This window comes from Martes martes (assembly GCF_963455335.1).
Source record: "Martes martes genome assembly, chromosome: 4".
Classification (NCBI taxonomy): Eukaryota; Metazoa; Chordata; class Mammalia; order Carnivora; family Mustelidae; genus Martes; species Martes martes.
In genome coordinates this window covers 175,563,577-175,580,581 of record NC_137891.1, presented here as the reverse complement: position 1 = coordinate 175,580,581, position 17,005 = coordinate 175,563,577, and the positions used below count along the sequence as shown (strand labels likewise).

The following is a 17,005-nucleotide window of genomic DNA, read 5'->3' as shown; positions in this document are numbered from 1 at the left end:
GGAGCCTGATGCCTGATGCTTAACCACTGAGCCACCCAGGTTGCTCCTGCATTTTATTTTATTTTATTTTATTTTTTTTTAAAGATTTTATTTATTTATTTGACAGACAGAGATCACAAGTAGGCAGAGAGGCAGGCAGAGAGAGAGGAGGAAGCAGGCCCCCTGCTGGGCAGAGAGCCCGATGTGGGGCTTGATCCCAGGATCTTGGGATCATGACCTGAGCCGAAGGCAGAGGCTTTAACCCACTGAGCCACCCAGGCGCCCCTTTTATTTTATTTTTTAAAGATTTTATTTATTTACTTGACAGAGATCACAAGTAGGCAGAGAGGCAGACTGAGAGAGAGAGAGGAGAAAGCAGGCTCCTTGATGAGCAGAGAGCCCGACTCGGGGCTTGATCCCAAGACCCTGAGATCATGACCTGAGCTGAAGGCAGAGGCTTTAACCCACTGAGCCGCCCAGGTGCCCCTGCTCCTGCATTTTAAAAGCTTAATACATTTTGGAGGTCTTCCGAGTTGGCACTGTATTAGTTTGCTATGGCTGCCATAACAAAGACTAGATGATTTTTTTTTTAAAGATTTTATTTATTTATTTGACACACAGAGATCACAGATAGGCAGGGAGGCAGGCAGAGAGAGAGAGAGGAGGAAGCAGGCTCCCTGCTGAGCAGAGAGCCCAATGTGGGGCTCGATCCCAGGACCCTGGGATCATGACCTGAGCTGAAGGCAGAGGCTTTAACCCAGCCACCCAGTTGCCCCATAGATGATTTAAATAGTAGAAATTTATTTCCTGATACTTCTGGAGGTTAGAAGCCCAAGATCAAGGTATTGACAGGGCTAGTACTTCTGAGGGCTTCTCTCTTGGCTGTAGGTAGCTAACGTTTAGTGTCTTCATCTGGTCTTCCCTCTTTGTCTGTGTGCTAATCTCTTTATAAGCACACCAGCCATATTGGGTTAGGGCCCACCAATATGACCTCATTTTACCTTAATTACTTCTTTAAAGGCTCTGTCTCCAAATACTGTCAGTCGTATTCTGAGGTACTGGGGGTTAGAATTTCAACAATAAAAATTTGGGGAGGGGGCATAGTTTTGTCTCCTATCAGGCACTGTGGCTTATTCTTTCTTTTTTTTTTTTTAAAGATTTTACTTATTCATTTGTCAGAGAGAGTGAGCACAGGCAGACAGAGACGCAGGCAGAGGCAGAGGGAGAAGCAGGCTCCCCACTGAGCAAGGAGCCCGATGTGGGACTCGATCCCAAGACCCTGGGATCATGACCCGAGCCGAAGGCAGCCGCTTAACCAACTGAGCCACCCAGGCGTCCCTGGCTTATTCTTTTTAATAGTTGTGTAATATTTCTTTGTGCTATAGCTTACCATTCTCTTGTTAGTTTACATGTAGGTAGTCTCCTGTTTTAGTTCCTGTAAGCAAGGCTGTGGTAAACAGCCTTATGTTTACCTCTTTGCATACTTGGAGAAGTGGAGTTGCTGGGTCAAAGAATGTACATGTTAAATTTTGGTAGGTGGCCCAGATGGGGAAGCCTTGTTTCTTATTTTTCTCTTGTTTTGAAAGCAGAAATTTGCCTTGTGTATTATGTCCTAATCTAAAACCAGATTTTGTTTTAAAGAGTAAGTGATTGGCTGTCACCTAGCACTTTGATGTAGTATAAACACAACCCCCTATACAAGATTGTCTAGATAATCAGATTCTAAATTGATTGGTTATTTGGGTTGCTTTATGGTGCTAAAAAAGAGTTCACATTTGAGCGTTAAGTGCTGTACAGAAGAGTAACCCAGTTAATTCTTACAGCCTGTGATGTTAATACTATTTGTTTTATGGATGGAGAAACAGTCTTTTTTAAGATTTAATTTAATTAACTAAATTAATTTAATGTTTATTTGAGGGAGAGGGGTGAGGGGCAGAGGGAGAAGCAGACTTCCTGCAGAGCAGAGGGCCTGATATGGGGCTCAATCCCAGAACCCCGGTATCATGACCTGAGCTGAAGGCAGACGCTCAACTGACTGAGCCACCCAGGCGCCCCTTAGAGGGGTTGACAAGTTTGCCCAAAGTTGCACAAGAAGAGGATATGGATTCAGGGCTGCTTGACTTGAAAGCCTCTGTGCTTGATTACTACTCTTAGATTATCTTCCTTGAGCATATTATTCTACAATAAATACTTGTAGAATTTTGTTAGTTTATCTCTTCTTAAAATAGAGTTGGATTACAACCCTTTCTGTTAACACTCCAAATCCTCTCACTACGAACATGACATTTAGTTTAAACTGTTCTTCAAGATCAAAGTGTGAGGATTTTAGAAAGGATTAATTTAGCAAATAAGCCTGTCAAGTAGAAGTGAGGATTTTTCTGAGTTTCCTCTTATTTATAGTGTTTCCATGATTTCATTTAACAATTGTAGTTCTGATCTTTATCCTAGGGCCATTTTGGTTTTGCAAGTTTAGTTGGGGATGAGAATGCCATATTAGGTGTTTATTCTGTGCCAAGTGATCTATTTAGTTGCTTTATATACATTGTTTCTCTTTACCGCAGGTTTATACCTTAGATGTTACTGCCTAGATGAGAAATTTAAGGTATAGAAGTGAAGTAATTTGCTGGGCTCACACATTGAAGTGGAGCTAAGATTTGAACCCATATTTGCTTGTCTTTAGAAATCCCGTGCTTTTTTCATGTTACTAACTTCAGTCAGCAAGGTTTTTAAAAAGTTATTTATTTTGAATTTAATTTAAAAAAATTTCCCCTTAATATTAAGTCAGTACTGCATTAGGTCCCTTGGGAAGTGCAAGCCTAGTTTTTCGGAGCTTAAAATCTATTAGAGTAGACACGTGTGAAAAAAACTAGCATGATCAGGTACGGAGTTGTGTGAGTCATTAGTTCAGCAAGGGCCTGTTGTGTGTTCAGTATTGAACTGTTTTCTGGCAACACAGCAGAGTCCCTACTTTTATAGAGATTTCCTTATTTTTTATGTCTCCTTTACTGCAGTATAACAAACAAGATAATTATAGATTATGACCATACTGTAAAGGAAATAAACAGGGTAATATGAGAGAAGTAAGGAGGGCAGAAGCTGGATATTACTGGGGATAGTCTGCCCAGGGGAGGCTTTTCTGAGAAGAGGATGATTTGAGCTGAGATCCAAAGGAGAAGTCAGCAGCTTTCAGAGCAGGGGAACAGTACCAGCAAGTATCAATGATAACCTGCAGGATGGACAGGGCATATTGGAGAAATAGAAAGAAGCCTGTGTGTTGTTAGAGCATAGGAAGCGAAGGGGAGAGGAGTATGAAATGAGATCTAAGGACTAAGAAGGGTCTTGCCATGGGGGTTCAGAGAATTGGGGCAGTTTTTGATAGCTGTAATAGTTAGGGAAAGTGTCTCAGATAAGGTAGGAATTGGGGGTGGAAAGCTAGAATAGAAATAGGAGGAGTTGTAAGGCCAGACATCCAGGGTTTAGAGAGATGATGTGAATAAAGGCTTAGACTTTGAAATAAGTGCAAACCATATTGGATAATTTAAATAGTACCAGGCAATCAGCAGTTGATTAGATGGGCAGAGTAAGATGCCTGGAAGCTGGTTGAACAATTTTCGTCTTCTTTTTTCCCTGTTCTTTTCTCTCTGTCTAGACCTCAGAGCTGTGGCAAATTCAGATTTGAGATTTAGGATAAGCAAAATGCTCGTGTCTTTAGTTATCTGTTCTTTTTGTTGTTGTTGTTTTTTAAAGATTTTGATTTTAAGTAATCTCTACAGCCAATGTGGGGCTTAAACTCCACATCCTGATACCAAGAGTCTCATACTCTACTGACTGAGCCAGTCGGGCGCCCATAGTTATCTGTTCTTTTTCTGAAACTAAGGGGAACTTTGAATGTGTTAGTATCTCCTTGCCCTTTCTCAAGAGAATAGAATGATACTGCCCTTAATTAAGAGACCAGAGTGGGAAAATTGCATATGAGGGTGTCAGTAATGTTACAGAGTGTGTAGGTGTTACTTACTTGTTTATTTTCTGGGTACTCCACTTCAGGTTGTTGCTCCAAGGAGACCTGAACTTTGTTCCGGGCAAAGGGGGTTAAAGCTAGGTATAGGATAATGATGGTATTTATTAGGTGGTTAAGTGGATAAGTCCCCTTCTGTGTGGAAAAGTAGATCAAGACTGTTATCAAAAGTTTGTCTGTGTTATTGCACATGACCTTAGGATCCAAAAAATTTTTTTTGTCAAGTTGTGCCTTTCCTCCTGGAATTGTAAGTTGAACACAATACTACTAGTACCTGTTTACACTGTGAAGTGGTTCTTGCTATAGAGAACACACCCAGAGGCTTTCTCACCGTTAAGCAAATACTGTCTTGTGAATGTGTGATCTATGGAGTAACTCCTGTAGTTTTATCTGCTGATGCCGTCTGTCTTATTGGAGAAATATATTTTGGATGTCCCTCTCCTCTCCTCCCTAATTTACAGGTCTTGAATATTTTGAGGAAAAAGTTTTCTTCTAATTAAATAATACTCTTATACATTATTACATACTCTTCAGTTATACTAAATTTTTTGGAAATGTTAAATTAATTAACTAATTAATTAATTTTAAAATATTTTATTTATTTATTTAACAGAGACACAGGGAGAGAGGGAACACAAGCAGGGGGAGTGGGAGAGGGAGAAGCAGGCTTCCTGCCGAGCAGAGAGCCTGATGCTGGGCTTGATACCAGGACCCTGGGATCATGACCTGAGCCAGAGGCAGACGCTTAACGACTGAGCCACCCAGGTGCCCCGGAAATGTTAAATTTAAAAATAATCTTTTTTTTTTTTTTTTAAAGATTTTATTTATTTATTTGACAGACAGAGATCACAAGTAGGCAGAGAGAGAGGAGGAAGCAGGTTCCCTGCTGAGCAGAGAGCCTGATGCGGGGCTGGATCCCAGGAACCTAGGATCATGACCTGAGCTGAAGGCAGAGGCTTTAACCCACTGAGCCACCCAGGCGCCCCTTAAAAATTATCTTATTTAAATCTTTACTACTTGAATTTTTAAGTGTTTTGTTTATTTTTTTGGATCACAAGTATAATATAAAATGATGACTGGCTAGTATCCCTTGGTTTTTGCCAATTTGAGGCAAACTCAACTTTATCATAAAAATAAGGACTTGAGTTCTTACTGGATCAGACATTTTGGAATGAAGTCATTTTCATAAATGAAGCTGACACAACAAACTTCTAGCACCGCAGACATCATCTTTTCCCATGTAGATTCAGGATCTTTATGAGTGCTGCTTCAGTTTTGTCTACCCCAGGACCCATAGAACCCTTCTCTCTTAATGTAGATCGTGATTTCACATGTATCAGTTTCTTTCACAAGTGGCAGAAAATGGAGGAATTTGAATAATTGCTTTAATGAGTGGTTAATATTTGCCATCTGACACTCTGCATTTATTAATGCCTTTTTTTTTTTTTTTGAGGGAGTGTGCATGTATGGGGAAGCGGTGGTGGAGGGGGAGGGCGGCAGGGTTGGTAGGAGGTGGAGCAGAGGGAAAGGGAGAGTAAGAATCCCAAGCAGGCTCCGCGCTCAGATCTGGTGAGATCACGATGTGCGCCGAAATCAAGAGTTGGACGCTTAACCAACAGAGCCATACAGGTGCCCCTATATTGATGCATTTAATCGGCAGCTGGAGATAACTAGGAGTTTCGCAGCCATTCTGTGGGAGAGATCTTTGCACAAAGAACTTGGGATGCTATGTATTTGTCAGAAACCCAAAGGTACCTTTGTTTTATGCAACATCTGAAAAGTACATTTAGGGGAGAAGCCCCAGTATCTTACAGCAGTGAAAAGCTGTAGTAGTGCTGTTACCACTTACATTCTGACTGGGTCTACTTCTCTTGATTTTTTTTTTTTTTGACCTTTTTTTGGTAAAATATCTACCAGTTTTGCATATATGCACCAGTCTTTTGTCGAAAATCAACAAGAGAAAAGCAACAGGGCTTTTGGACATGTACCATGAAGACCTTGTCCTTTAAATTTCTATAATGACTTAATGCGAGGAGTGAATAAGTGGAGTTTTGGGGGAAAATAATTTATTCACAGCTTTTCAAGGATAGAGAACAAAATAAGTTTTTTTTTAAGTTAAAAATTTTATTAGCCTTACTACCTTAAAGCAAAACAATAATACATAATTTCCGTCATTTTTATATGCTCACCCCCTTCCTTGATGATAGGATTCTGGCCTTCACTAATTTCTTCCTGTTAAAATAGACACATAGAAGATGGAACCATAAACAAACTAAAACAACCAATTTCTAGAGAAGATGTGCTAGCTGGCTTGGGAGTGTGGAGGAGATGGTGTAAAAAAAAACCTTTAAGATTATTTCAGGAGGATTTTCTATAAAGAAAAAATTTAAGTAATGAATAAAATATTTAAGACCATGTATCTGGTAGTTAGTGTAAGAAACTAAGCTTTATTATTTACATACAAAACTTAAATTCACAACAAAATGATGATGTCTCACAAAGTTCAATCAAGTAAATAGGTCTGGGATTTTAATTTACTCTCCTTAAAGCTAATAGATTAGCCTGGTATTGTTCTATGGATGCTGGCTGAAGACATGAGACTTCTGGGTCAGAGACAAAGAATTTAATTACTAAACGCACAGCCAGCAGCAGATCAGTGTCTGTATTGCTTCTCTCGCCCCTAAGACTTCCATGGGGAGATGCAGTGGGTTTGTGTCACAGCTTAGGAGCTCAAGTTGAGCTTGGGGAACCCACTGTTTAATAGCAAGCAGGAAGTAACACTGCTCTTTGTCCTAGAGGGAGACATTACTGTATTCTTCAAGATCGTTTGCTGCAAACATAACCCATACAGCATGGCCCCGGTGACCTTGCATTTCTTAGTATACCCAGCCAGATGTATAGGAGCTAAGGGACCTAAGGGACCCACCAGGTGGGGGTGGGGGAGGTGGGGGACTATCTTTACCAACACAGGGTTGTCTCCTTTTTAGTAATTGAAAAATATTTTACAGAATCCTAATTTTATTTTCCAAATTGGAGTGGATATGCTTACTATTGAAAACTAAGGCAAACTGTTGATCATATTAAGCTTCTTTTGTATTTTAATTAGGGCAGATCACTTGGAGCAGTAGCTGTATTGCTTTGGCTTTTTGAATGCATGCCAAAGTTTTCTAAGATTATTTGCTGTTTACTGAGGACTCTGAAAACAAATTATAAAGTTGGAAAAGAATGGTCTTTATGTGGTTTGTTCTTTATTTGCTTGAAGTCTGAAGAGTTGGAAAAGAGTATCAGGATACATGGGTGTTAACAATCTGGCTTTGGGATAAGCCCTTTGCTTTTAGGCCAGAATAGCTGCAAAATGATGGGATTAAGTTAGTTCATGAAAGGGATTTCAATTCTAAAAAAAAGTTCTTATTATTTATTTTGGTTCCTTTGTGTAATATCAGGTGAACTCATAATTGACCTCTCTTAAATTTTGTTTGAAGCTTAACATTTATTTCAAGGTTAAAAATATTCCTTTTATAGTATATTGTTTGTTTTGGGGGAGGAAGGTAATTATGATGGAGGTATAATAGGAAAACCAAACAAGATGATGTGTTAGAAGACCTGTATACATGTGAATGCATGGGATACATCTCTGTAGTTTGAGTACTTTGTTTTGGGTTACTTAACAGTCACATGGGCAGATGTTTTAAAAATTACGCTTTGCATGTGCTACTATAATTTATAGCAAAAGGTAATATAACATACACTCTGACGTGACTGGATTTGATTGAGGAGAGACAGGTGGTGCTGATTTTATTTGTTCTGTCTAATCCTGCAGCCACACTATTGGATAGGTAAGGCTTGTGAAGTTCAGGGTCACTATTGTCTTGATTTGTGTAGTGCCTCTTCTTTCCTGTTTCTTCGGTATGAAATGGGTTACTTCAGGGTGAAATGTATTGAGGGTGAAAACAGTATTATTTTAGTGTATTTCACATTGGTGTGAAAACTGTCTTTTTTTCTGGTACCACTTATGTCTATTCAATTCTGACACTGACTCTAAGAGTGAGTATAGACTCCATGGTTTTAAGAGCTTATCTCACAAGACTGCTTCCATTTCAAGCACCAGTTGTAAATGGGGTGCTCAGGCTGTCTAGCCTTTTGCCTAGCCTGTTCCCCTGACCCCCCCCCCCCAGGTTTGACAGTTCACTAGAATGACTCACAGAACTCGAAATACATTTACTCATTTACTGTTAAGGAAATAACTCAGTAGTCAAAAGGAAGAGATGTATAGACAAAGTGTGGGGTGGGGGTGGGGCACAAAGCTGCTTTGTCCTTCCTCTGCGTGGCACACTCCTCCACATGCTTGTGTTCACCAACTTGTTCTAGATCTCTGTTCAGGAGTTTTCACGGAGCTCAATCTCCAGTGGGCTTCCCAGTGCCCCTTCCTGAGGTTGGTAAAGTTCCAGCCCTTTAATCACTTGATCTTTCTGGTGAGCAGTCCCTTCCTGAAGCTGTTGGAGGCCCCATCCTAATGTCATCCTAAGTTACTTTAGCATAAACTCTTCTGTGATGGAAGGTGTCATTATGAAAGGCAAGACACTACTGTCATTTGGAAATTCCAGGGATTTTAGTAGCTCTGTACCAGGAACCCAGGAGAAAGACCAAAAACTTATTTTTACTACAGTGAAAGTACCAAAAATTTGACTTGCTTTATTTGTTTATTTATATGTTTATTTTTCTTTTCCACTTTTTTAAACTTGCTTTTCATTCAGTTTGTTTACTGTTAATATTTGACACGAGTTTTATAATCTGATTGAGAAGTACATCTTTTGCAAAAGATGCTTGTTATTAGCAAAACTTAATCTTCAAATCTTTTCATGCACTGTTTATGGTATGTGCCTAGAATGAACCACTGGGCATGGGACATCTGTAGCTAGGAAGCCTCCTTTTCCCCCATACAGATCTTTTCCCTAGGGACTGGATTGTCTGGTGGAGTTTAGTGGGCAGCTAGCCAGTAATAATGATACTACAGAGAGGGTTCCATGACTTTAAATTTAGAGCTCAAGGACTCTAGAAAACTTAAAGGGGCTGAGTTCTGATATTCTCAACAGGTAATTGGACTTCTCAAGCATTTAAGAACCTAAGAGAGAGAGGTTTTAGTGTGGCTCTGTGGTGGAATGGTGGGTACTGGGAAGGAATATGGAAGATACTCCTTATTTCACAATTTATTTTGCTTGTGATTGGCAGAATCACTTTTTTAAAAAAAATTTTTTTACTTTTTATTTTTTTTTGGCAGAATCACTTTTTGTGCTAAAAGTTGACCAGCCCCAGTTCTAAGTGCTGGTATGACTGAACTTCAGTATTAAAGAGAGTGTTTAGTTATTGATGTAAAATAACTTTTCTAGATGCTCTGGATAGCAGAATGGTAATTGGTACTACATAGCCTCTTTGCTGCTGTAGTGATTGGACATGTTTTGAAAAGGAAGCTAGCATAGGACACAGACATGTCTGGCCTAGTTACTTCCATGTTGCTGAAGCTGACGTTTTATGTATTGCAAAGCCACAGTCTTTTCCCTGGTTGCCTGCTCCTTCCCCATCTGTGGCTCATCTGGTGACTTCTTAATACATGTCAAATTCTTTGTAGAATTGTCTTAATTAAATTGCGGCTTGACCACTTTGTAGTTACAGCTAAATTTGACTACATTTGTAATAAGAACAATGAGTACTATAATTATTTTGGAAATAAAAAATTTATGTGTTCTTTTCTAAGTGGGTTGGAATTGTTGCTATTTTAAAATTTTATATTGACTTAAAAGTGCCTTTAATTATTCAAGAGTAATAGCTAACATTTAGTAAGCATTTACTGTATGCCAGGCACTGTTCTAAATTCTTTACATGTATTAATCAACATAGTCTATGAAGAAGGTCATAACTATTTTCATTTTTAGAGAAGGGAAAACAGTCAACAGACAAGTTAAGTAACTTGATTAAGGTCATATAGCTAGAGTGGTAGACCCAGTCTGACTGTTGAACCAGTGTTTTTAGCAGGGGACCCAAAACCAGTTTCTGACAAACTGTTGAGTTTAGGTCAGGAAGCCAAAGAAATGGAAGATTTCTGGGAATATAGAAAGGGGAAGAGCAAACCCTGTCATACTAATTCTTGTTCTCTTCTCCCAATAAAATCTAGTAGTTGTCTGCAGGGTGAAGAAATAAATAGGAAATGAACTTAGCTTCTGTTTGTTGCTTCCTCCTCTCTCTTCCTCTTCCCAGTGCTGGCAGCTGTCATTGGTATATGCTTGCCACTCCATTTGCAGTAATCATGTTTGTTTTACTCACTGTCACTTCTCAGGAGAGGTAGTGACTAGAATAGTGTTTTAGAGCAGGGGCTTGGCAGTCATACCACTTGGATTTAAATTCCAGTTCTGCCATTAACTGGCTGAGTAATCTTGGCTGACTTAACTTTACTGAGCCTCACACTTTTCTTACCTGCAAAATGGGGATAATATAGTACATACCATGTAGGGTTGTTGGGAGGATGAAATGTACAAAAATGTGTAATATGTTTAGAACAGTATGTAGCACATAGTAAGAACTATTTAAGTATTTGCTCCTAATATATTAGTTGAGAACACTTTTAGGTTAAGCCAGTAATTGAAGCAGCTTTGAAGTATCTTGGGTCATGCGCTCTCAATATTTAACACGAGTTTTTCCTTACTAAATATGTAAAATGCCTGGTTGATACCCCTAATTCTTATAGGTAATTTTGATTCTTCTTTAAGAAGTTCACTTCTAGATGATCTAAAATGCTGGGAATACTTAGCTTAGATTCTCGTGTTGCTGGTATTCCTTGTCTTGCTATCATGTGAAGTAGTAGTTCTCAAGCTTCATTGTACATTAGATTATGTAGGGAGTGTTGAGTTCTTTTTTTTTTTTTTCCTTTTTAAAAGATTTTATTTATTTATTTGACAGAGATCACAAGTAGGCGGAGAGGCAGGCAGAGAGAGGAGGAAGCATGCTCCCTGCTGAGCAGAGAGCCCAATGCGGGGGGGGGGGGGGGGGGGCGGCTCCATCCCAAGACCATGGGATTGTGACCTGAGCCGAAGGCAGAGGCTTTAACCTACTGAACCACCCAGGCGCCCTGGGAGTGTTGAGTTCTGATTTATTAGATTTGGGGTGAGGGTCTGGGAATCTGAATTGTTAATAAACCCATTCCAGGTAATTCTGGCGGTCTGATAATTTTGGAATTACTGATTTAGAGGCTAAATTCAAACATGTAGGTAGTGATGATTTGTAGACTAAAAACATTTGAATAATTCGTCATTTAACAGTAGTGATTGGCTGTATTTTTATACTAAATTATTTTGTTAACACCTGTTAGGTAACTTATTTTTAGAAACTACTCTGTAAAATACAGAAATAAGTTACAGGAAATAACAAAAGAAAAATTCAGAAGTCTTCAGGGGAAAAATATTTGGGTGGATTTCTTGTTTCATTTTTTTTTGTGTGTGCATCATTAGCTAAATAGCAAATACATTCGGTTCATTTTAACTTACGTTTTTGGTATACCTATTATGTGCAAACTGTGAAAAGTTTTGATTAGGTAATAATCCACCAGTTTAAGTTTTGACCCACAGGATGAAAATATGTGAAGTAGGATCGATTTAACTAGCACACTTGGTAGATGAATTTTTGTATATTGGGTATGTGCTGTGAGCTGTGAGGTCTTTTTATTTAATCTTTATATAACAGCCGTGCAGGGTGTTGACATAATTAGTTCTGTTTTACAAATGAGAACATTTAGGCAAAAAGAGATTAAGAACCTTGCCCAGGTCACTAGTAAGTGCTGAGCAGAGATTAAAACCCAGTTTTCCTGACTTCAAAGTTAAAAAAATTACTGTTATTTATAAATGAAGTTTATGTACTTTGGATATTCTTTTCCAGCTTTTTAGGCAGGACACACAAAGAAGGGCCCAGGTGACTTGGGGGGCTGTTTATTCTTCTGAGACAGGAAAAGATACAGACTTCTGAAAGTTCTCAAAATAGTAATGTTTGTTCAGTGATCTAGCCAAACTAATTCAGAACACATCTCTGTTACACGAATCTATTACCTTCCATTAGAAAACCTTAAAGGTTGCCCTCAGAAAGTTTGTCATTTAGTTTTAATGAATTTGTGCTTAAGAATACAGAGAGAGGAGACACGTGGGTGACTCAGTTGGTTTTGTGTCTTGACTCTTGATCTAGGCTTGGGTCTTGATCTCTGGGTCATGAGTTCAAGACCTGTGTATGCTGGGAGTGGAATCTAATTTAAAAAAAAATGCTGAGAGATTATGAGCCCATTTGAAATAGTGTTACCTTTGTTCCCAAACTTACATTGTAGATTTCTTCTAGTACAAATTGTGTTGTATCCGTATGTTTTACTTTACAGTTGGAAGTTTCCTTGTGGCCAGAATGATTTCTCGCTCTCTTTTTAAAGATTAATTTATTTGAGAGAGAGAAAGAGAGTGGTGGAAGGGGCAGAAGGAGAGAATCTTCAAGCGGACCCCCAGTGGAGCACGAATCCCGACTCAGAGCTCAGTCTCACAATCCATGGGATCATGGCCTGAGCAGAAACCAAGAGTTGGGCACTTAACCAACTGAGCCACCCAGATACCCCAAGAATGATCTCATTAACAATTTCTTATTCTTCGCTGGTATCAGAGAGAGATACTATGTTTAAAGTTTGCACAGAAAGAACCAGTATTCTAAAACTGCTGTTTGTGATGGGCTGCTGAAGACTGCTAATTTTGGTGGAATTTCCAAATATATTTATAATATATAAAAAAGGGAATTCAGTGTGAATCTGATTTAAATTATTCTTTTTAAATACAGTTATGAATGAAAGCTCTTCTCTGGAGTGTTTTAGACTAGCTCCAACCTTGTCCATCACAGCTTGTGGTAGTTGTGATTTAGCACATGAGGCAGTCATATTCATAGTTCTGATCATGGGAACTTCTTGTCTCAGTGTCTTTCTTATTCCCTAGGGAATCTCATGAAAATTTCAAGAAACGGTGGCTTTTCCCCCGTTAGAATTTTGAAGCTTATAAGTGGCCTGTTGATTTCGTATTTTCTTGTTAGTATGGGTATACAGAATGAAAATAAGGAGCTTCATAGGTAGGGATGACAATTTGATTTCAACCATGATTAAAATTTAGAAGAAGCATTTACCTTAGATGTTTTTGAGAGAGCCTCAAAAGTGGTCAGTTTTACTGTAATTTACTAGAACTTCTGTGATGCTAAGACACTTTTCTTCTACATTTAACACTTCTAAATTTAGGATATATTTAAAAATCATTGGCTTCTTAGAGTCTGTGAAAGATAGTAATTAGGATATCAGTTCTGCTGTTGTAACAGAGAAATCCAAAATACTAGGGACTTAATGAAAGAGAAATTTCTTTCTTTCTTCTTTAAGAGTCCTGGAGGCGGTCCAGGGCTGGCCCTTCCTATTATGTTACTCATCCTTAACATGTAATTTGTGTCTTGTGGTTCAGTATGACTGCTTCAGCTCTCATCATCACGTCTGCATTCCAGCCTACAGGCTGGAACAGGGAGACTATTCCTTTTGCTATTAAGGCTACTCCTGAAGGTTGTTTCATCTATAATTTCCATTCCCATTAATCACAGTGGTCACATCCAGCTGCAAAGGAATTTAGGAAATGTAGTCTGTCTTTATTGGGGACCACATGCTTAAGTGAAAATTCTGTTACTAAAGAAGAAAGGAAGAACTGGCAGACCGCTAGCAGTCTCTGCCACAGTGGTCAATGATTACTTTCTTTTTTTTTTTTTTTTTTTAAAGATTTTATTTATTTATTTGTCAGAGAGAGAGTACACACAGGCAGAGAGGCAGGCAGAGGCAGCGAGAGAAGCAGGCTCCCTGCTGAGCAAGGAGCCCGATGTGGGACTCCATCCCAGGACCCTGGGATCATGACCTGAGCTGAAGGCAGCGGCTTAACCAACTGAGCCACCCAGGCGTCCCCAATGATTACTTTCTGCCCAGTATTGATGATTAAACTCTACATAAAAAAATCACCTGGTAACAATAATCAGGAGAAACAGAAGGTATAAGGACTGAACTTGAAATAGATTTGTAGGCACCTGGAAAATATTCTGTAGAATGATCAGAGTTCTCTGCTTACCTTTCTTTTCTTCACTGTGAATTGAAAAGAAATTCTACAGAAGACCTTATTTTTTTTTACCAGAACATTACGCTTTTTTTTCAGCAGTAGATTCAGGAGCCATGAGAAGACAGCCATTCTTCTTTCCTCTTCTTTATTATGTAAAAGACATTCTTTAGGAGTAATTCTCTATAATTCGTACTCAGTGTGCTAAATAATTTTGATAAATAATTTTGATTTAGTTTAGGGTTTAAGATCTTTAACCTTTAATAGTGTATTATTATGAGTGCTTCTTCCGTGCATTATAAGGAGAAGGGAAGGAATAAGATAAAAGGAGGTTAAATAAAGAGAAATACAATCAGAATGATTTTGATGAGGAATGGGAGAGTGTATATTTCCTGTAAGTTACTCCTGCTGTATCTACAGAGATGTTAACAGGCATTTATAACTCATCATGATTAAGAGTTGTGATGGATACTGTAGGACAAAGTAGACATGGCAGCCAGTCCAGTTAGGTGGTTCTGACATTTTTATGTTTAGTAAGGTGGTGGTTCTGGCAACCCCTTCAGGATTGTAATTGAACTAGGACTTTATCTTAAAATGTAGGAATACAGGGCATGATATTTCTTTTTTATTCTCCCAGAAAAATTTTAAAGTTTTCATTGATGGCTTGGTTGGGTGGCTGGCCCTTGGTTTCAGCTCAGGTCATGATCTCAGGGTCCTGGGATTGAGCCCCATGTTGGGCACCATGCTCAGTGGGGAGCCTGCTTTGAGGATTCTCTCCCCCTTCTTCTGCTCCTCCCCTGTGTGCACACTTTTTCTAAGATAAATAAGTCTTAAAAAAATTTTTTTTTTCCCGTTAACTCTAAGATGCCATTTATCCTGATTTCTTAGATGTCAGAATGTGGTGGGGAGGAGTGACTGGTGATGATTTTAAGAATCCTTCAGTAAAGACATGTTCTGATTTTAGAGATGTTTGTTTATTTATTTATAAGAGATTTTATTTATGGGGGAGCACAAGTTGGGGGATGGGCTGAGGGAGAGGGAGAAGCAGACTCCCCTCAGAGCAGGGAGCCCAATGTGGGGCTCCATCCCAACATCCTGGGATCATGACCTGAGCCGAAGGCAGATGCTTAACCAACTGAGTCACTCAGGCACCTGATTTAAATGTGAAAGCAAGCATCTATGAATTGATGAAATATAATAAATCTTCAGTGTGTCAGTAATCGGTAGCTTCTTAAGAGTGGAGAACTATAGTAAGATAAACTAATTTTATCTGTTCATAAGTCAGTGTGCTTTAGAGTGATCTCTTTACTATAAACATGTAGGTTTTGGCCTCTTCATGCCATGAATATTGAGTTAGTAACTAGGCAACCTGGTGTCAAAACAGCTGCTGAGACCAGGGATCACCCTGATCTTTGTCCAGTTCCTCATACGCTCTTCTGTTACAAGGGGTTGGTGGTGGTGCTCTGTAGCCTGTGGGTTACAGCCTGAGTAACTGTAGCTCTAAGAGTGGACCAGTCTTTAAATCAGTGACTTCTGTATTGCAGTCTAGGACAAATACACGCGTGCACATGTGTGTACACCCTTGTGTGTACACACAACTGAAGGAAGAGTTTCACACAGTCATACTTGGCACACTACATGGGGTTCATTCTGAAATGGCCTCTTCTCTTTCTTTTTTTCTTTTTAATTTTTTAATTAGAGAGAGCACATGTGCAGTGGGGGAGAGGCAGAGAGAGAGAGGGAGAGAGAGAAGCCCATGCAGGCTCCACACCCAGGGCAGAGCACAGGACTTGATCTCATAACTTCTTGAGATCATGACCTGAGCCAAAATCAGGAGTTGGACACTTAACTGAATTACACAGGTGCTTCCTTCTCTTTCATTATAGAAATAAATATGCTGCCCCTTACACTACTTTGGACTTCTAAAGACGTTGAAAACAACAGGGATCAGAAACTTAAGAGAGTTGACTCTCATTTGTTATTAATGACTTTAAGCTAGTCACAATTTTTCTTTTAAGGTTCTTTCAGCCACAGTAGTTGGGGTGCTAGTTCTGTTCTTGCTCTGAATGAATCTTTTGCTAGTAGAAGAAATAAAAATATATATTTATCACTACAAATGAAACAAATGTCCTTCATCTTTTTGTAGGTCATCACTGAATTTTGAAGTATTTTAAGTGGATACAAAACTGTTTCAGCAATGCAGACAATTAAGTGTGTTGTTGTGGGCGATGGTGCTGTTGGTAAAACATGTCTCCTGATATCCTATACAACAAACAAATTTCCATCTGAGTATGTACCGACTGTAAGTATAAAGGCTTCCATTTGTTAGTGAAATGTTTTCTGTTTGGATCTTTTGAAAACTCTGTGTGTACTGAAATTTTTCTGTTTTCTTTGTGTCCTGTTTTTAAAGATCTGTCATGGGTAAATTATATTCACTTTAAAATTAACAGCTGAAAAATCAGTAAAGAGTCAGAGGAGTGATACAAGGGTTTGCAAGAAGTGCTGGGAGACCAAACTCCAATAGACAAGATTCTAAAGAGTGGTGGTCTCAGTTTGGAGAAGTATGCTCAGTGTCTTGGAATGAGATGACTTGGAGGGGAGGGCGGATAACTTGGCCAGTGAGGCATCAGTGCTTGGAGGATGCTTTTTGGGGTCTTGTAACTTCAGAGAAAGTAGTATGTGTCTCCATTTATTCTCTGTAGAGGGTAGAAGAGGATCTTATGGAGCTGTTGTCTTAGCAGTAAATGGAGCTCCAAATTGCTTTTAAAGGGCAGAGACCTGTTTTTGTTAGGAGAACACTAGCAGAAGCCTTTGGGCATCTCTTCCACAAATGCTATGCTTTTCTTTTTCTTCTTTTTTTTTTTTTTAAGGT

The 17,005-nt window shown here is 39.0% G+C and overlaps 1 protein-coding gene across 5 annotated transcripts in view; it reads left to right on the top strand.

Moving 5' to 3' along the window:
- CDC42 (cell division cycle 42) overlaps nt 1–17,005 on the top strand; it is a 48,564-nt gene that overhangs the window by 14,077 nt on the left and 17,482 nt on the right. For 4 of the 5 annotated variants that reach the window (XM_080800431.1, XM_080800433.1, XM_080800435.1 and 1 more), the window contains exon 2: nt 16,280–16,435. In XM_080800431.1, coding sequence (XP_080656557.1) covers nt 16,331–16,435 — 105 coding nt within the window. In that variant the 5' untranslated portion in view covers nt 16,280–16,330. Of the gene's footprint in view, nt 1–3,106; nt 3,188–16,279; nt 16,436–17,005 lie in introns of those variants that run through there. The other variant, XM_080800434.1, reaches the window with a different exon arrangement.